This window comes from Erinaceus europaeus, chromosome 15, assembly GCF_950295315.1.
Source record: "Erinaceus europaeus chromosome 15, mEriEur2.1, whole genome shotgun sequence".
Classification (NCBI taxonomy): Eukaryota; Metazoa; Chordata; class Mammalia; order Eulipotyphla; family Erinaceidae; genus Erinaceus; species Erinaceus europaeus.
The window spans coordinates 57178125-57199842 of NC_080176.1; the positions used below are offsets into that span (position 1 = coordinate 57178125).

The 21718-nt window shown below is 37.4% G+C and overlaps 1 protein-coding gene across 2 annotated transcripts in view; it reads left to right on the plus strand.

The window, feature by feature from the left end:
• The window catches only part of PIK3C3 (phosphatidylinositol 3-kinase catalytic subunit type 3), a 134079-nt gene that overhangs the window by 79600 nt on the left and 32761 nt on the right, over positions 1-21718 (plus strand). For both annotated transcript variants that reach the window (XM_016193414.2, XM_060173799.1), the window contains 7 exons: positions 1560-1676; positions 5906-6037; positions 9442-9570; positions 10367-10436; positions 13059-13123; positions 13997-14081; positions 20843-20917. In XM_016193414.2, coding sequence (XP_016048900.1) covers positions 1560-1676; positions 5906-6037; positions 9442-9570; positions 10367-10436; positions 13059-13123; positions 13997-14081; positions 20843-20917 — 673 coding nt within the window. The remainder of the gene's footprint in view (positions 1-1559; positions 1677-5905; positions 6038-9441; positions 9571-10366; positions 10437-13058; positions 13124-13996; positions 14082-20842; positions 20918-21718) is intronic.

Here is a 21718-nt window from a genome sequence, read left to right on the forward strand (position 1 = left end):
TTTAAAATAAAAAAATAAAAAATAATAATAATAATAATGCAAATCAAATGGTAATATTCTGTAATGTATGAATATTGTGTACAGCCAGATTTTTATTGTTCATAAGTAAGATAGCATAATGGTTATGCAGAGGCTCTCATGCCTGAGGCTCCAAAGTCCTAGGTTCAATCCCCTGGACCGCCATAAGCCAAAGTTAGCCAGTGCTCTGGTGCCTCTCTCTTTCTCTCTGCATCTCTGTCAATAAATAAAATGTTTTTTAAAAGGAATATTGAAAGAATCATCCCGGTTTTTATCTCACAAGTGGGATTAGGTCAGACCGCACGAGAGTAGCAGTGTTGGGATCTAGTCACACACGTTCTGCACGCTGTTCCCTGTCCCTGGCTACTGTTCTCATTTCATCTAAAGTTGTTTTTGTCCTATAGTAGCAGTTGTATAGTTGGAGTTAAAACTCTCAGGCCTGTAGGAATGATAAGCATTTCTTCCTAAACCTTTAAACCTATGCATGGAACATAATTAAGCTTTGCTTTCTTCCTTTTCTGTTGTCTGTTTTTCTTACCAAGGATCAGTTACATTTCTAGAGATTTTCAGTGGCCATTTCACATAAACATTCAATGTATTTCATGTTTTTTTCTTCTTAGTTTTTAGAGATCTGTAAAATCATTTCCCTCCAAGTTATTCTTAATGTCTTAATGTAATAGAACAGTTTGGCCAGCAGAGGGTGCAAGGGCAATGAAGAAAAAGTCATAGCATTTGCTAAAGGAAAATATTTTACTTCATAGTGTCTTTTATCTGCTCTTTCATGTTCTGTGTTATTAAAATTCCTAACAGACTGTTTTTGAACAACTTAAGAGTAATATTTTAAATATTTTATAGAGCTCGGGTTGGCTCTACATCACAGTGATTGTCAAATAAGCAGTCAGTTAGCCAAATTTCAGTTCCATGACTTAAAGTCTTGGTCACTCTGCAAAGAAGTGTTGGTTTATTTGAACTTAAATTTACTCCTATTAGAGGATATTTGACAAGCTTCCTCTAACTAGGAGGATAAAATGAGAAAGTTTATTCATATTTAATAAACTGAGAATCACTTGATATAATTTTATAAAATTCAATTTTTAAGATGTATAGTGTATTGAACGAGCATGTTTTTATTTGCTCATTTAGTTTTTTCTGTTATTGCTTTATTAGATTTTCAGTGTCTTGGAAATCATTTTTCCCAAATATCTGGCATATTTCTGAAGACATTATAAGCGTAAGATAGTTATTGAGTCTCTGAGTGAACACATTTTGGTGATATTTTACCCCAGTGTTGTATATGTAGAAAGAACTATTTTGAGATATGTATTTGCTACAGGCTCAGGTAATTTTCATTTGCGGAAGAATCTGTGGTAGTTTAAAAATAGCAGATTTCTTGTTATCTGTGAATCAAGATAGTTAATCTTTTTCAAGTGCACTTTGTGATGAAGTTTTGTAACTGTTTGAAGAACAAATAACCCCTGCTATTAAAGAAACCATAACCGCTACGCTACAAAGACTAATTTTCCTTGCTTTCAACCCTTCAGGGTGATAAGTCTGTCAGAGTGATGCGCTCTTTGCTGGCCGCACAGCAGACATTTGTAGACCGACTGGTGCACCTGATGAAGGCAGTACAGCGTGAAAGTGGAAATCGTAAGAAAAAGGTAAATCTTGGGGGTTTGCTTTTTGTTTATGTGATAGTGTCTTCGTACTAGAACATACTGGATGCTGTCTCTGCGTTGATAGCATTGGTGAAGTTCTCAAGTCTTTCTAGGAGTAGAACACTTGGAAAATTTTAGGATTTTGTACATATGTTGATTTTTCCTCGCAGTAAGCTTAAGAAATCAGTACCATTATTGTCCCAGTTGTGACAAAAAGTTGGGATTGAAAGATTGAATAATTTTTCAGACATATCAGTAATTTTAGAGTTGGAGTTTGTTCACAGATGTCTGAGCCCATATTCTTGGCATTTTACAATTATTATATTTTATCAGAGTACCACTCAGCTCTAGCTGTTTCTAGTGCTGGGGATAGAACCTGGGACCTTGCACATACACGTGCACTACTCTCTGGCCCAGAACATAACATTTTAGAATATGTTTTTCCTGACATGGAAAAAACTTCTAGATCTCTCCCAAATTAGAATTCCAAGGAAACTAAGGCCCATAGTGAAGTCTCAGTTTGCAGAATTAGTTGTCGCTGACAGCATAGGCTTTCTCTGTTCATAGGGTAAGTACATGCATTCTTTCCTCAAAAATAAGGTCTCTACTTGATGAGAATAAGCTAATATCCATTTTCATATATCATTTTTGCCTTTATTAATAGCTACATGATGTTCAGGGGTCACTTGATATCGTCTTTTTACAAATCCCATAATAGGCAGATAATTTTAATTACCTTTGCAAAACAAGAAAACACATTTTCTTCTGCTTCTCTAGACTTGAAAAATAGAAGGCAATGAGAAAGAGAAAACATGATATAGGAGTTCAAAGGATCAGAATCAGACCTAAAGAAAAATGGGCAAGGATTACTGTTCACAGAGTGAGGGAGGAGAAAAACGCTTGAAACTAGCCAACATATATTTTATTGAGTTTTCTCTGTTCTTGAGAAGATTCATGAGCCATGAACCATGTTTTTAATCCTTCTACTGCTTCTTTCTCCAGCAACGCCTCTGTGAGAAGCAGAGTAGTCCCAGATGCTCAGATGCCCACCCACAGAGACAGAGCTTCTACTTCTGTGACTGTCAGCTTGGAAGCATATATTTAACCCCCTTTATTTTCATGTGACATTTACCTCTATTCACTACACATATGAGCTGTGTTTAAACTCTAGTTTTAGCTATTCTGTAAGATAACTACCTATTGAATCACCATTTTGAGAACCCTGAAATAAAGTGTGTCCTTGTCACATACATAGTCTATATTTAAAATCAGACAACCCTGAATATAGTCTCAGCACTGACTAAAATCTGTTTTAGGTATTTTTTCAAGATATGCTAAGAGACAAACTTAATTTCTATTTAAAGATTGACTAGGAAAATCAAATATCCCTGGAACCCCGGAAGAATGCCAAGGTGATCCCCTACTACTGTTACTTGTGTTACTTCTAGCATTGATTAAATGGCTCCTGGGAATGACTTGAAGTTGTATGTAACATTTTCCATTCTTCATAAAGCATTTGTGAGATGTGTAGCATGGTGAGTGCAAAAGTGTGAGCTCTGAGATCTGTGGCAAGGTGATCTGGGAGTTACGTGTCAACAGGTGAAGTAAATTATAATGTGGCTGTCTTCTCTGTGCTGATTTTACTTTAGGAAAAAAATTTTACCAGAAGAAATCTGAGTTTAAACATTGCAGTTCTAATAGAATATATTTCCATTGACTTTTCTTCACCGTTAAAATCTTCATATTAAATGTGGGTAAGGCATTTCTTGGTCACTGCAGTTCTTTAGGTGATGATACCATTTAGCTGGTAAAATATGTTGGCATTCCTAGGGCATGCCAATCACTTTTGTAGGTCCTGGGGATATAGCAGTGAATATAAAAATGTTCATTATTTCAGACTTTATATTCCTGTAAAGGCAGAAGTAAAGAGAATGCAAGTTAGTGCAATCAAAGACTAAATCAAAACAGGTGGGTAGTAAGTGCTTCGTTAAGTTGGTTCTTTAGGTGATACCATTATTCGGAGTTGCCAGGTGCTTCTCAGTGGAGTAGTCAGGGACAGTCCCACTGAGACATTGACATTTGGAAAAAGGCCTAAAGCTGATGAGGGAACCAAGATACCTGAGTATCTGTAGGATGCTTGTCTGGTGGCTGGGAAATACGCAAATGGTGGAGCCTCAGACTTGCATGCCTACGATGCCTCAGGTGCCCTGACACCGCATGGACCAGAATGATGTTCTGACCTGTGTTACTTTCTATGTCTTAAGTGAAACTTTCACTCTCTTATATGTATTATATGTAATAAATTTTTTTTTTTCTTTTTTAACCAGGCACTGCTCAGCTCTGGCTTATAGTGTTGCAAGGGATTGAACCTGAGACTTTGGAGCCTCAGGCATGAGAGTCTCTTTGTATAACCATTATGCTATCTACCCCCACCCTAAATCTTTTTTCTTTTTTTTTTTTTGAGCCAGGTGAACAGCATATATAAACAGTGTATAAAGACTACAGGATCATTGTGTGGCTTGCTGGTTGAATAGGAAGTAGTCCAGTGTTTTAGACCAGAGACTGGAGATCTATAGTCAAATATGAGATCATTGGAGACAGGCAAGAGGGGAAGAAATGGGAGTTGAGTGTTGTAAGTCATGTTAAGAACTTTGACATAAACATTGAGTTAAGAGTGGGAGCCACTGGAAGTTTGGAACAAAAGAATGAAATGACATGCAGCATTTTAGCTGTTAGTTAACGAGACTATAAGAGAAAGCTTGAAGAAGAGTCAGAAGGTCAAATTCAGAAATGGTGACTGATTTGTAGCAGTGCAGATGGTTAAGTGCCTATACTTTTCCCTCCTTATTATCGGCTTTTTAATTTATCTGACTGTTATTAGTGCCCCTACTAGAAATTTGGCATATGATATTTTGAAATCAGATTGTCACTGCTTCATCCTTTAAAAGTTTTATTTATTTATTTTTGTCATCACTGGGGTTTGACCACTATTCCAAGCCCATTAATATAATACAAAGACAGAGACAGAGAGAAACACATCACAGTACTGAAGTTTCCTTCAGTGTGCAGGGGCTAAGGCTGAAGCCTAGGCCGTGACCATAACCACGCAAGCACACTATCACGTGAACTATCTTTCCAGCTAGTCATGCACAGTCCTTGTGGATCTGCTTCATACTAATGTGCGAGTATATGGTCATACATTTCATGACTCTCTCAATTTTTATCTTTATTGATAATTGGATAGAGACAGAGAAATTGATAGGAGTGGGAGAGATAGAGAAAGAGACAGAGAGAAAGACACCTGCTTCCCTGCTTCACCACTCATGAAGCTTCTCTTCTGCAGGTGGGGACCAGGGGCTTGAACCTGGGTCATTGTGCACCATAATGTGAGTGCTTAACCAGGTATGCCACCACCTGGCCTCCATTGCATGATTTTTCTAAAAGGTGTGTAGTATTTCTTACCAGTCTCTAGTTGACTATAACTTATTGTTTTAAAGGAGATTCAAAATATTACTGAAGGGGAAGAATTTCACTTTTTTTTTTTTTTTTTTTTGGTGGTGGTCCTTGAGAGATTTTTCCACACTTCCATCTTACTGACACTGCTTTGTGGTTTGTGTCAGTAGCACTGCAGTTGACAAGTAAAGTCTCCCTCTCCCCCCCACACCCCCCCAAGGAGCAAACCCCCTTTAAAATAAGCAAGATTCTCACAGGTTGCAAAGGAAAGAGATTCTTTTTTTTGAAATGTATTAGAAGAGGTTGTTCTAAACCCTGTAGGAACGCTGAAAAAGTTGCAAAGAACAGTCCAGTGATGATAGCAAAGAGTTGGGCACAAGGTCTTCTTAGTGAATTGAGTTCACTTTTTAAGTCTTCAAACATTTAGCAGAAAAATATAATTGAATTTGTTCTTAAGATTTGGTCACATGAAATTAAGTTGCAGAATGAGACTAGTTTCTCTATGTTGCTTGATAATCCTGGGAAAATAGAAATTGAGACTTAGAATTCAGCATTTAGTGATTCCTAATTTTCAGTGAAGCACAATAAATGTGAAAATTTTTCTAACCTTTTGAAAGTTCTTTTTTTTACAGCCAAGGGTGGGTCTCTTAAAACATGTTTTGCTACTGCCATTACATTATAAATGCTTATCACTGATAAACTATCTTTATTATTTTGCATGTTTTTTGTGATACTTTGTAAATTTTAAAGTAAGTGAATTAGTCTTTTTTTGTTTTTAGAATGAGAGACTGCAGGCATTGCTTGGAGACAATGAAAAGATGAACTTGTCAGATGTGGAACTTATCCCATTGCCTTTAGAACCCCAGGTGAAAATTAGAGGAATAATCCCAGAAACTGCTACACTATTCAAGGTAATTGCGATAGATCTTTGTGGTATCTTAATCTAACCTAATTTTTCTAAGATAGCTAACATTGACACTAACTGAAAATTGTCACCTTTCAAGCTATATTTCACATGACACAATAAATTCTGAATAAAAGGGACTTTCCTTAATTAGTATGTTTAAACGGAAGGTTTTGTTACATCTGTAGGTATCTGGACATTGCTGAGTTTCTTTTTATAATGCAGCACTGAGGAATGGACCCAGGAGCTCAAGTATTATGATATTGCCAAGAGACTTCATCATTCCAGTTGTCTTTTCTTGTTTTGAGCTGAGAGGGGAGAGATGGCCAGGGACAGAGAAGGAACAGGGAGGAATCAACGTCTCATACAGCCATCCATCCATGCAGCTCCAGTCCCTCTGGAATTTTTCATGGTGTTCCCTTATTGTTTTAATATTTATTTTTCCCCTCCAGGGTTATTGCTGAGGTGCCTGTACCACGAATCCACTGCTCCTGGAGGCCATTTTCCCCCCCTTTTTGTTGCCCTTGTTATTGTAGCCTCGTTGTGGTTATTATTATTGCCATTGTTGATGTCGTTTGTTGTTGGATAGAACAGAGAGAAATGGAGAGAGGAGGGGAAGACAGAGGGGGAGAGAAAGATAGACACCTGCAGACCTGCTTCACCACCTGTGAAGCGACTCCCCTGCAGGTGGGGAGCCGGGGGCTCGAACCGGGATCCTTACGCCGGTCCCTGTGCTTTGTGCCACATGCACTTAACCCACTGCACCACCTCCCGACCCCCTATTGTTTTAATTTTAAATATTGCTTGCAACTTACTAAATTGGTTCTAACATTCTTTGATAGGTTATAAATAAAAATTTGGAGAAATAATACTTTTAGGAGATAAAATATAGACTTCTTAGTTTGTACTTACAATCCAGGGGTGATCAAAATGCAAAGAGCAGCACACCAGATGATGTACATACAGTAATTGTGGTTCCACTGGGCTAGAACTCCAGACCAAAACAACTTCTGATAATCTTGTTTGCTGAGGACTGGTCATGTACAATGAATCAAAAGGTAGTTTCACTTTTTTTTTTTTTTTTTTATTGTTTACTTGTTTTCCCCCAATTAGAAAGGGAAAGGACATAAGGAAAAGCATTGGGGGCTGAGTGTTGGTGCACTCTATAGAATATACACTTTACCATGTGTGAGACTCCAAGTGCAAGCCCTGGGTCCTTTGGGTCGGGGAAAACTACTATGAGTGCTAAAGCAGTACTACAGATAGATGCCTTGTTTTCTTTCTTCCACTCTGTGTTTTTTTCTTCTCACTCAGTTTCTCTGTCAACAAAAGAAAGAAGAGAAGACAAGCGGGGGGGGGGGGGGGGGGAGACACTTGGGAGCAGTAAAGTCATTGTGCAGGCACTTAGCCCCAGCAATAACCCTAGGAACAATAAAAATTAAAAAGAGCAGTAGTTGGAAGAGTTAGGTGCAATGCTGTATATCTGCTCCTGTTGTTGGGCATATTAAGCCCTTTTAGTTCTTAATTATAAAGTAATCGCATCTCTGTCATGTGTTCATAACACACATAGTCAACAAAATATCACATGACATCTTTTGGTGCTAATTTTCAGTTTTGGCTTTTTATTCTACCCATTAAGTAAGTGAGCATCCTTGGAAGTTCTTATATTGGATGTTTGAATTAATGATTTTAGAGCACTACGGGCATATTTCTAACATTGTAATTCCTAGTCATTTTTTGCATCCTAAATGCTTCTGAGGTAATTTCTAAAATATATTTTATGTGGGATAGTGAAAGCATACTCCAAGTGTAATGTAGTTTAAAATTTAGAGTTTTGGTGTCAGGGTAGAACAATAGACTTTCATATGCCTGAGGCACCAAAGGTCCCAGGCTCAGTTCCTGGCACTAGTATAACCAGAGCTCAACAACACTCTGGTTAAAAATAAATAAGTAAATAGATAAATAAGTTACAGAGTTTCACTCCATAGATATTTTAAGTTTTTAACATGTTATTTGAAGCATGTTATTGAGGTATAATTGACATATAGTACTATATTTCAAGTGCATGATATATAGAAGTCAAACTTTATATGTTATGAAATTATTGTTAGAAGTAGTTATAGTATTTTTGATGGTTTTCCCTATTATAAGGAATTTTTAAAACATACAGCAACTTGAATGTTTTCCATGATATACAACTCTATACCTACCATTGTGACCCAATTATTTAACATTTTATTTTATTTACTTTGTCATATGCTTGCTCCTTTATTCTTGTAATGCTTTAGTGCTCCTTCTTCCTGGAATGAGCCAATTAAGGTTATATTTTTCCTACAGTTTTCAGACTCATTTTTAAAACTATTATAAAGTCTTCTAAATGTCCGTATGTATTTTTTCTTAGTGATCAAAACCAATAGGAGATATCTTTTTTTACCACAATAATTTTTGACCTATTTTAAAAATAATGGTATGCTAATAACCTTGTTTTTCCTAAAGACACTTTGTTTAATTGTATTGTCTACTGATTTAAATATAGAGCTAGACCTTTTGAAGTGATATCTAACAGGGTAGGGTAAATGCCTTGTCATTTTTGTGGCCCAGGTTCAAGTTCCATCGTTACAGGAGTGTTTTCTGGCACTGTTGTAGCTCACTTACTGTGACTCTTGCCAGTGAAACTTGGGCCTGAAAGTCCTGAAGCTGTGTGTGTGTGTGTGTCCCCATCCATCCCTATTCATCCCCATGGCTCCTAAAAAAAAGAAAGGGGGGTGGTGGAAAGCTACATTGATTTCATTTCATCAAGATTTCATCTAATGAAAAATTAGATTCTAGGAAAAGCATATAGTATTCTAGAATATGAGGAGGGGGGGAGGGAGAGAGAGAGAGAGAGATTGATTTATTTTAAACCTCCTTATTGTGTAGAATAGAAGTTTAAGCATGTAAGTTACAAAATGAGGCTGTTAAAATATCCAGGACTCTTGACTTATCTAGTATTGTTGATTCCTCTACTATGTGACTAATAGTAAAATAAAATAGTATTGACAAATACACAAAAATTTATGTATAAATATTCTAAAATTTCGGCTTTCTAGCAAACCTGGTGCCACCCTTTTGGTCTGTGGTTTCCTAGCAATTCTGTAAGACGGAGGTATTTTTATGTTACAGGTAAGGAAATCGCAGCTGTTCTTTGTGCTGTTCACTTCCATGATTAACTCTAGAGCTTGTGTTCTTTAGACCAGGTATCTTCTGTTAGCTCACTCTCTAAGGTGCTCCAAGCGCAGCTTCTGCCAACCTGTCACATCTCTGTAGATCCCTTTACATGGTTGTTCACCTTACATGTCAACATATCCTGTATATAGTAAATAATGTGCATTTATTTCCATCCAACTCTGAAAGCATTATTTTTATTTCCAGAGTGCTCTTATGCCTGCACAGTTATTCTTTAAGACAGAAGACGGCGGCAAGTATCCAGTCATATTTAAGCACGGGGATGATTTACGTCAAGATCAACTTATTCTTCAGATCATTTCACTCATGGACAAGGTGAACATAACCTTATGTCTTTGAAAACATTTTTTTTTCTTGATTTTAGTCAACTCTGGTCTTGTGTATGTGTTAAGTCCATATGTAGCAAAGAAGTATTTGTAACGTTCAGGTATAGTCCTAGAAGGATGAGAAATTTCCACTTGACCCTGGACAAATTTAGTTCTTTCTGTACACTGCAGAATAACTCATATAATGAGCATTAGACTGAACTGCAATTGCTCTTTTTTGTAATTTTTTTCCAGTTCACTCAATATCAGATTTAGTGATTTTCTTTTTGTTCACTTCTAAAATAATCTCTGTCCAGAAAGGATTTCACAAATCATTAGGAGAAATACTAATGTTTTTTTGTAAACCTCTGACACTGATTTACAATAACATTGAGATGTTGCTATATGATAAATATGTAAACTTATGTTGGTGATAAAAGTTAAATTGAGTATTTTAATGGATCAGGATCTAGCTAACCCATGAGGAGTACCCAGATTTGACAGTACAGTACCTGGGGGAAGCTCTGTGAGTATTGTGGTGTCTCTCTTCCTCCCTCTCTTCCTTCTCTATCTGAAACCAGAATAATGAAGAGTTTCTCTTCAGAAGTAGTGAAATTCATCATGTATGAGACCCTGGCACTACACACACACGCACACAAAAAAAAAAAAATTAAAAAAAAATTGGTCAATGTAGTTCAGCCTTCATTTTATGCTTACCTTCTAAATCACTGTTTTAGTAAACTACTGTAATTAGCCTACCTATGAAAGTGTTTTATATTAAATATATTTTATCTGTTTTATCAAAGCTGCTAAGGAAAGAAAACCTGGATTTGAAGTTGACTCCCTATAAAGTATTAGCCACTAGTACAAAACATGGTAAGTTTGTTGTATACCTTGATTATTTCAATGTTGATGGGTATACTTTTCCCTTTTAGTTTTGACTATTCCTAAGAATGTTATTGAGTTTTCACTTGTAATGCTGAAGACCAACTGAATATATATGCCTGCCTACCTTTCCTTTCATCCTCTTAACCCTCTCTTGCAATCACTCAATAGCATTTTTCAATGAAAAGTTAATACCTTCTCATGTTTCTTTTTATTCAAGTTTTGCTACAATTGTTATTTCGTACTTGATGTTCTGTGTTTTGAGCTACCATTTGAAAGTTATTGTACTCTACCTACTAAAACCATTCAGCAAATGATGTTGCCTTTGTCACCTGGATTATCACTGGCATTCTGAGCCTGCATGATGAATCCACTGCTCCTGGTGCCCCCCCCCTTTTTTGACAGGAAAGAGAGTAATTAGGGAAGAGAATATAAAGGAGGAGAAATACGGAGGCACTTACAGCACTGCTTTATTACTCATGAAGCTTCTCCCTCACATGTGGAGACTGGGGACTTGAACTAGGTCCTCATGTTAATGTGTGCACTCAACAGGATGCAACAAAAGGCCCAGCCTTTGAAGCCTTTTTAAGAGTGACTAACCTCTGAAAACTTGGTGGAAGATTCCCTTCAGAGTGCTTGTCTAATTCCTATGATAAATCCCATAGTCTTGTTATCCTTAGGGCTTCTCACTCTTTGATATCTTGGATAATTACACACAGATCTTTTAGATCATTTGCCCTTCCGCTGACCACATCAGATTTTTTTGATAGTTCAATTCCTGTTTTCATTTTCATTTTAGAATGATCTTGTTGAAAGTGCACATCTTCTGTTTACTTTTTATTTCCTAATTTTCACTTGCTTTTAGAATTTAAGCAAAAGTTAAGTAGCACAGAATAACCTTTCCTTACTTTGAAGTTTTGGCTTGGTGTGGCAGATTGCCACACCTGCCTCAGAAGACTCTGTCCTGTCTGGTTACTTCCCCCCAACCCCCTACTTCCTTCGCAGACACAAGTCATGCTGGCCATCTTCCATTTTCTCAGGTACAGCATTTACATATGCTAGGGTTACCGATATTAACAGTCTTCTAAAACCTTACCACACAACTTTTACTGTCATTCAAAACATGGCTCAGTGGACAAACGTTTTCTGTGCTCTCTTGTAACTTGGGTCTCCACCATTATTCCTTGTCCTAGTGCCTTTTTGCTCACTGTATTTATGCCAATAGAACTTGTAAACATACACAGCCGGTGAAGACAGAGTCATGGTTTTATTTTTTTAACGGGAAAAATTCTGACTACGTAATAGAAACACTATATGTACCTCTCACATGAATGAGTGCCAAGTTTATAGTGTGAGGCGGAAACAAAGCATGTATTCCTCTAGCTATTGTGCAATTTAATTTCATCCGAATAATGATAAGGTAAGGCTTGCCAAAACTGTTAGGGTTGGTTGTAATTCTAACCTAGTGGGATTGTCGGAAAAGTCATGACACCTGTTTGCGCAGAAAAATATGTCATGACTTTTCTGACAGCCTAATATTTTCCTGCACTCAGCTCTAATTGTTGTTTCATAGGTTAGTTGTTTCCTGTCCCTATTGATCCCATACTTGCCAAGTTTATTGTGTCACTTTGTTCTCCTTTATGCTGTCCACTTTATCTTCTTTTTACTGAAAGTAATTTAAGGAATTTTTACGTACCTCTCACACCATTTCCAGTTACTAGTAGGACGTGGACAATTAGATATAACCCATGAGCATTGCATAGTTTTTTTGGTTGTTATTGACATTCTAATATTTCAAATTTCTTAAAGTTAGTGAAATTTTGAATCTTTTAATATTTATGCTATAAAACTGCCCAAAGAAATTCTATAGCAGATTTTAATAGCTTAACCTATTTTGTGTTTTGTGTGTGTGTGTGTGTGTGTGTGTTCACACTAATGAAAATTGGCCTAGAGAAGCATACACATTAAATGAGGTTTGTTAAAAATTTCCTTGGTCCTTTTTTGCACATACTTACTTATATCAGTATAGTATTTATAATAAGACCTCTTTAAGTTGTTCAAGTTTCTAGTGTATATATTTCAAATGAAATCTATTTTTATAGAAACTTTTAATTATTTTATTAGTGATTTAATACTGATTTGCAAAATTATAAGATAGCAGGGTATAATTTCACACCTTTTCCATCCTCAGAGTTCTGTGTCCCCATTCTCTCCACTGGAAACTACAGTGGTTTTCTCAAGGCCATATATGAGTTGACTTTTATTTCTATAACTATCTATATATCTATATTTATATATACTTGCTATTTTTTTGAGATTGAGAGGGTTGGGAAGATAGAGAGGGGGAGAGACAGAGAGACACCTGCAGCCCTGCTTCACCACTCATGAAGCTTTCCCCCTGCAGATGGGGTGGGGGCTTGAACTTGGTCCATGCCCACTGTGACATGTAAGTTCAACCAGGTGCAGCCCCCACCCCCATCTTTTTCTTTGGCCTTTCTGCTCTTCCCTCCCAAGTCACACCTGCTACTTGTGAGTGTCCCTTCCTAGCAGGGTCCTTATTTGAATCGAGTGACCAAAGGCCATGGTGGTGTTGATATGTGTATTTCTGTGTAGGCTTCATGCAGTTCATCCAGTCGGTTCCAGTTGCCGAAGTTCTTGACACAGAAGGAAGCATTCAGGTGCAGTAGTTACTTTTATAAATATTTATACAATTCATGAGTGTATTTCTACTATAAAAATCAGTCATTGTGAGAACTGTGTAGTGCTAAAAATGAAAGTTTCATAACTGAGGAGTTGGCCCAGGTATGACTTAGAAAGTAAGAGAATGGGAGTCGGGCAGTAGTGTAGCGGGTTAAGCGCACATGGTGCGAAGTACAAGGACCTGCGTAAGGATCCTGGTTCGATCCCCCCAACTCCCCACCTGCAGGAGCGTTGCTTCACAGGCGGTGAAGCAGGTCTGCAAGTGTCTATCTTTCTCTCCCCCTCTCTGTCTTCCCCTCCTCTCTCCATTTCTCTCTGCCCTGTCCAGTAACAATGACAGCAATAACAATAATAATAACAACAATAATAATAACAACAAGGGCGACAAAAGGAAAAAATAGCTTATAGGAGCAGTGAATTCATAGTGCAGGCACTGAGCCATAGCAATAATCCTGGAGGGAAAAAGAAAAGATGGGAGGCTGGGTGGCCAATCAGAAATGTAGCTCTCGTCCTTCTCCCCCTCCTCCTGTCCCTCCTCCTTCCTTTTCTTTCTCCTCCTCTGTCTGGGTCTGATAGAATTGGAGTTCAGAGCCCTATGGTCATCTTCCTCTAGCAACTTACCCTCCTGGGAGTATGGACCAAAGTTCTTTTTGGGGTGCAGAAGGTAGGCCTTCTGGCTTCTGTTACTGCTTCTGCTCTGGACATTGGCATTTTACAATTACTGTTATTTTGTTGTTTATTTTTATTATAATTGACTAAGTTATATGCCAGACACTTCATCATATTTAAAGCTCTAATATGCCCAATTTAAAGACTGTACAGAATTTATAAACATGTAATCTCCTTTGCAGAACTTTTTTAGAAAATACGCTCCAAGTGAGAATGGACCATATGGGATCAGTGCTGAAGTTATGGACACTTACGTTAAAAGCTGTGGTAAACTTTTCAAATTACACCTTTCTCTGGAAGCAGGCTATTCAGATAGCACCATACCCACTCATATCTATACATATTAAGATGTTGCGCTAGTCCTTTGAGCCATTCTAAGAAAATATTAGAGTCTGTGATATGTATCAACTACAGAAAGACATTGTTTACAGTTATTGAGAATTGAAGTCTGAAATGAATGTGCTGGCATGATCAGGTGGGCGGAGAGGCCTTCTTTAGAACAAATATGTCCATATGTCCGATGTCTGTCTTCCCCTGGTGAAAGAGGCTAGAGAGCTCTGTGGGGTCTCATTGATAGAACACTAACGACAGATATTCTATCTTCTAGTACTTCATATTGGAAGTCAGCATTCTTGCATGTGGATATTATTGGCACACAAACTGTCAAACTGGCTGTAATGTTGTATAAGAAAATAAAAAGATGTAAAATAGTGATAAGAAGTAGATGTTATTGTTTTGACATAATAGTAGTAAGAAGATATAAGTTCTCCCCCCTCTCTCCATATAGATAGATACATATTTTTGGCCACCAGAATTATTGCATGGGCTTGGTGCCTATATAGCTCCACCATCATTGCTTATTTTTTCATAGAAAGTGAGAGGGAGGGAGGAATAGAGAGAGAGAGAGAGAGTAGAGGAAGACATCAGGAGCACTGGTCCACTTCTTCCCTCACGTAACTGGTGATGGGGGGACTTTAACAGGGATCCTCGGACATGGTAATGTGTGCACTCATAGGCAGGCAATTGTCTGGCCCCTAGAGATATAAGTTCTCTGTAATCTTTAATCGATATAACTTTTCAGTCAATTAGTTACTTTAAGATTAGAAGTTACCTCTTCTTGGTGTGATTAATTTTCCACTAGACTTTTGCCGTGTTTTATTAACCACAATTAGGTAAACTGTTAGAAAGGTCTCAGTCAGGAGTAATTATATTGTAAATAAATCTTGAAAGCTAAAAATGATGATACTGAATTACAGTCAGTAATCGTGGTCAGTTCCTGGAAGTAGAACGATAGCATGTGGTAGAGATTAATTAAAATAATCCACTTATTTTGTCCTCGTGAAGTTTAGAGCCTAAGAGGTTGTTGTTTTTTAATTTTCTTGAGAGATCATTTTTTTCATGTAGCAATTCAGATGACTTCATTTTCCTACCCTCTTTCTTCTCTCTTCTGCTTTTTCTTTCTTTGTTTTTTTTTAGCAGAACACTGCTCACCCCTGCCTTATGTTGTGGTTTGGGGCAGTGCAGCTTCAGGCATGAAAGTTTACTCATAAATAGCTGAGCACTCACTCCCGCCCCCCCCCCCCTTTGGATGTTTTTTGTTTCTTGTTTTTACTTTATTTCATAGAGACAGAGAGAAATAAAGAAGGGAGAGAGAGAGAGAGAGAGAATGGGAGAAACAAAGGAAGACACTTGCAGCATTGCTTCACCATTCAAGAAGCTTCCACCCTGCAGGTGGGGACTAGGGCTTAAACCCTGGTCCTCGGGCATGGTGCATTCAATTAGATGCGCCACAGCCTGGTCCCTCCCTCTCTCTGCTTTACTCACATCTTCAAGTCTGTTTTCTGTGATCTGAGAAGCATTGCTTACATGCCATCTCAGGACACATCTAACGAGGTTAAACAACTGAGATGACAGATCACTCACATAACTGACAGTTTGTATTGTCTGCTAACAAGGTTTGTTAATTATCTTTTCTGTCCCTGGCCACTCTATGACTTGGACTTCACTAGCTGAGTTCCAAGAAGAGAATTCTGAGAGACAAGACAGTGCAAAATGTTGGTCTTTGAAAGCCTAGACAGTCTGCGGCCATATCACCCTAAACACGCCCAATCGCACCTGATAGCCTAGACTAAAGAAGCAGGTGCATTGCTACCTCGATCCAATTTTTTTTTTTTTTTTTTTAAGTCAGAGCAGCTTCAGAGATGTCTAGATTTAAGGGAGGTGGGGACAGATATAGTTCACACACCCTGGGTGAAAATATGCTAAAGAGCAAGTGACCATCTTTAGTTCATCATAGCTAGCTCTTCCTTTCTGAGGGTATCAGCTGTTGTAGAGACCCTCATACATTTATATAGAACCCATTTTGTTTAATTTTTCAGATAGTTACCATAAACTTCTTTATATCATATATCTGTTTTTTTAGCAGAATAGTTCTTTCTCTACTTGAATGGATACTTATGTATAAAGCTATAAATCTTGAATAAAATTTTAAAGAATCTTCATTTAGTAAAACTATTGAAACAGTGTATTATGTGTTGTGCCTTTTTTATTTTGTTCCACTTTTCCAAAGAGCTAATGAAAGTAAAAATTTTTCATGTGACAACACATAGTAATTTAAATTATTGTCACTATTGGACAATTCACATAATTTTTCCCCCCAGTATTACAGATGTATTCATTCCCTGGTAACTCATTTGATGACAGTTCTTTTCTTTATCCTATTCTGAATAGCCTTCTGTTTTCTGTGTATCAGGCTGTATTATGAGCTAATCTTTTATGCTTCAGTGAGGTTGGTGTCACTTCAGGTAATGTCAGAAGATGAAGCCACTACCTGAATTTCTCATTAGACAATTCAGTGCTTAACCAATTGCTGCTGTGTACTAGAATCTGGTTACTGGACATTATCATATAGCTGCGTATATAAGACTTTCATCCTACAGAGAGATGTGTAAGGCTTGTCACAGAGCATAAGAAAGCAATAACATTCAGATTTTTTTCCCAGATTATGCCATGTCCCAAGTCTGTGTCAAAGCAAGTAGATGTAGATGTAAGACTACTGATTATTCTCTCACACCCTTATTTTTTACTAAGTAAAGGGAAACACATCATTTGGTTGTATGCATATCCTGTATTTTATTTAATTTTTAAAAGATTTCTTTATGAGAGAAAATTATGTCAACACAGCTTCAGTACCCACAGTGCTGGAAATCAAGTTCAGAGCCTCACACATGCAAGTGCTGTGCTCTACCTGCTGAACCAATCTCTTCCCCGCCCTGCCTGGGGGGTGGGGGGAGAGGGATTTGCACCTGCTCTGTTTCATCATTCTAGGACACATTTTCATTCATGTAGAGAGACAGTGAGAATTATCACAGTATAGTGCCAGGGCTCAAATGTCGGCAACATGCATGGCAGGAAATGCACTCTACCTGCTGGACTAAATCTCCATCCCCTTTTTTACTTTAAATCAGCTGTTTCATAAAAACCTTCTCAGGACGGTGTACAGTTCACATCCTTTAGGCAAGATTCTCTTGAACAGATAGAACATTTCAGTTATAGTGGAGAAGTAAAGCCTCAGTTTCCCTAAAATTATCTTCTGGGGAGTCAGGAGATAGTGCAGCGGAGTAAGCGCACTTGGCACAAAGTGCTAGGACCGGCGTAAGGATCCTTGTTTGAGCCTCTGCCACCTCATCTGTAGGGAGGTCACTTCACAGGCGGTGAAACAGGTCTGCAGGTGTCTATCTTCCTTTCATCCTCTCTGTCTTCCCCTCCTCTCTCCATTTCTCTCTGTCCTGTCCAACAACAACAATAACTACAACAATAAAACAACAAGGGCAACAAAAGGGAATAATTAAATAAATAAATTTAAATAAAATTTTTTTAAAATTATCTTCTGAGTGCATTCTGATATTTATCTCCTCAAAAATGTCTTGAGATCCTTCCAATCCTGCCTTAAGTTTTTAAAAGATAGCTCTTTTTCTAAATTCTCCTGAACGATTTTGAGATACCCTAAGTTCTTCACCTTTACCTTTGTGTATCGTATGTGGTAGAAAACATTGACATGCCTATCTATCAGATTTATGACTTTAACCATTATGGTAGTATGAGAGGCTCTAGCATCGTATACATTTGCCATTTTCATGAAAACAATTCAGTAACAACAATGAATTGTCACTGTGAAGGCAAATTTGATGGTAGAAAGTCATTTATAAGAACATCTTGCTCTATCAGTAGTGACAGACATAATTCATGCATATCTAGTTACATGGGGATTTGGTGTCAAAACACAGTGGGTATGTATGTATGTGTGTTCTAGCTGAGTAGGGGTAGCGAAACAACTTGAAGCCAAGTTTGTAGCTGGTGATGAAATCAGTTATCATTTAGAACTAAGAAGAAATAGTTACAACAGTTAGGTTCCCTAGTATATAGTGATGTTCTTTTGGAAAATTGTAGTTTTCTTTATTATTATATGCATTTATTGTATTAGTTATTATATGCACAGTATCAGCATTTTATATCCTTAACAGGCACCAGTTTCTCAGTGAGTTGCATTCAGTAATGAGGCACACTAAGTTCTCATGTGTTTTTAATGTTGTCTTTTATTTACTTATTTATTTATTCCCTTTTGCTGCCCTTGTTTATCATCGTTGTTGTTATTATTGTTGTTGTTATTGCTGTCATTGTTGGATAGGACAGAGAGAAATGGAGAGAGGAGGGGAAGACAGAAAGGGGGAGAGAAAGATAGACACCTGCAGACCTGCTTTACTGCCTGTGAAGAGACTCCCCTGCAGGTGGGGAGCCGGGAGTTTGAACCAGGATCTTTATGCCAGTCCTTGTGCTTTACGCTACCTGTGTTTAACCCGCTGCGCTACCGCCCCACTCCCTTAATGTTGTCTTTTAACAGTATCATTCTTAATTTCATTTGGCTGTCTAGTTTTTCAGTGGAATAGCTTTAGTCATTTGTAGAACTGCAGATGTTGCCAGTGCTGTAGAGTAGCACTGCTCAAAGCATTATCCATTAGCCAGCACCTGGGCTGTTGTTGGTTATCTTAGAACTTGCTACTGATGCTTTGATAGAATTTGATTTTTTAAATATTTATTTATTTCTTCCCTTTTGTTTCCCTTGTTGTTTTATTGTTGTAGTTATTATTGTTGTGATTGGATAGGACAGAGAGAAATGGAAAGAGGAGGGGAAGAAGAGGGGGGGAGATAGACACCTACAGACCTGCTTCACCGCTTATGAAGGAACTTCCCTGCCGGTGAGGAGCCAGGGGCTATAGAACTTGATTTTTTTTATTAATTTAAGCGCTTCTGGCTCAAAGCATAAGGACTGGCGTAGGGATCCCTGTTAGAGCCCCCGGCTCCCCACCTGCAGGGGAGTTGCTTCACAGGCAGTGAAGCAGGTCTGCAGTTGTCTATCTTTCTCTTCCCCTCTCTGTCTTCTCCTTTCTCTGTTTCTCTCTGTGATATCTAACAACGACGACAACATCAATAACAACAATAACTACAACAACAATAAAAAGCAACAAGAGCAACAAAAGATAAATAAATATAAAAAATATTAAAAATAGAGTATGGCTACTTATTTGTAACAAATACATTTGAGTTTTAAAAACATATTGACTATTCTGTCTATTTTACTTTGGGGAAGAGGAGTTATATAGTGAGGGGGGGAGCATGAGTGAGGGCTTTAGAGTCAAAAGTAGGTTCAAATCCTAGAAAATTAGGTTCAAATCCTTAGAACCTGGGGTTGCTCATTCAAGAAGAGGTTAGTGAAATGAAGGCAATATGCCTACCCAAGGTCTTAGTCTTCATTAACTTCTAACTGGTCATTACCAAGTTAAAGCATGGCCTGGCCTGGGAGGTGGTACAGTAGGTCAAGTGTTATACTCTGAAGTGTGAAACCCCAGGTTCACCCCTGGTGCTGCATATGCACACAGTTCTGGATCTAGCTTATTAATTAGTAAATAAATATTTAAAATATTTTTAAAATTTTATTTATTTTGGATAGAGACAAAAATTGAGAGAGAAGGGGGAGATAGAGTTACTCACAACACTGCTTCACTACTTGTAAAGCTTCCCCCCTGCAGATGCTGACTGGGGGCTTGAACCCAGGTCTTTGGGCATTGTAACATGCACGTTTACCAGGTTTGCCATCACCTGGCCCTTTTAAAATCATTTTAAACCTTAGTCTAATGATGATTTCAATGTTCAAGTCACTTTTGACTTCTAGTGAGGCGTTTACAACCAAACTCACATGAACCGTAATGTTTATTGAATTTGCATGCATGTATTACTATCATTATTATTTTAACACGTATTGCAATGTTGATTTGTTTCATCCAACAAATTGGCTGGCATAAACACATTTTGTAAATACTGGTCTAGACCTAAACATATTTGCGACTTGTCTTTGTTATACAGCTTACTAGTCAGCGGAATGGAGCAGAAGGTTTCAGTAGCTCGCTTTACAGCATGTTCAATAGGTGCCACGTTTCATGATTTTTTAAAAGAAAAAAAAGAATAAAGTACTTTATTAGTACTTCAGAATGTTATCAAGTGAATTTGGTTTTTTCTATGCTTGTATTTTGCAGTTGTTTTTCAAATGACTTTTTTTAACCTTGCATTTAGTTTTGTTATCTTGTAGATAACCAAGTTGTGGGATGGTTGACTTCATTAGTTATTTCGTTTTCACTATCATCTTTAATATGTCATCTTTATCTAATAGCTTGACACTTCATAACCAAGATTTCACAGGCTGGGTTTAACCTGATGTAAATGACTTTTTATAACTAGAGCTCTACGAAACATTTTCACTGCAAGTAGTAAGTTTTTTTTTTCTTTTCAAGTTTCAGGTGAAAAAACTATAGAGCTAAGATTACAAATGTAATTTGAGAATTTATCTGAGGCATCAAAACAGTAGTAAGCAAATTGAAATTAAAGTGACTCAGATTTCTTCTAAGTAACTGATATGTGTGTAATCAGATTTGTGTGTTTTTTTCATAATTCTTTTTTTTTTTAACTCACTGCAGCTGGATATTGTGTGATCACATATATACTTGGAGTTGGAGACAGGCACTTGGATAACCTTTTGCTGACAAAAACAGGTAATAAATATTTGCTACTAGCATATATATATATATATATATATATATCTTATATGACTTTTCTTTTTATTCTGGAATCTACGAGTAACTAAATAAATTCCAAAAAGTGAATCATGAGAGTTTAAAATGTCTCTTTAAGTGGTACCTTCGAAACTTATCTCTGAATAAGTCCTATACTTTTTAAGAATCACTTGAGTCATAATCCTCTAGATGCTCATAACCTTTGTTCCTTGAAATGGCTCCCTTGGTAGAAAGCCCACAAGGCAGGCAAGTGATTCACTCTCTTACTATATGATTCTAGAATGTTTTTTTGTCTTACAAGATTATATTCAACTCACTTTGACCTCTGTCCTTAAGTCCCTGCTTCCCCCCCTTGGGTTCCCATTCTCACCTCCGTTCTTCCTAAATCTTGATTCTATTGTCTATAAATATCTTCTCTTTTCAAAGAACTTCTAAACATATATCTCTCTTACTCCGTTTCATTAGTTTCAAACAGATATATCCAACCTCTTATTTGAAATCCTAGTTGTGTGACCAATTATAAAAAGTTATTCCCTTCCTCAATTATGTGCCTAAAACCTGTACCTCACTCATTTTTCCATCTCATAAATAATATCCTTATCTAGTTGTTTTGGCATCATGCTTAGGATTCATTTTTTTAAGCCATTTTATTGGGGAAAATATAGTTTGCAGGTCAGTTGTTGGTACACAAGTACCACCTCTTACTTCTCTATGGTAGGTGTCTGTATACCACTTGACCACTCACCCAACTCTTGTATCCATTGTTGTGCACTGGCTACC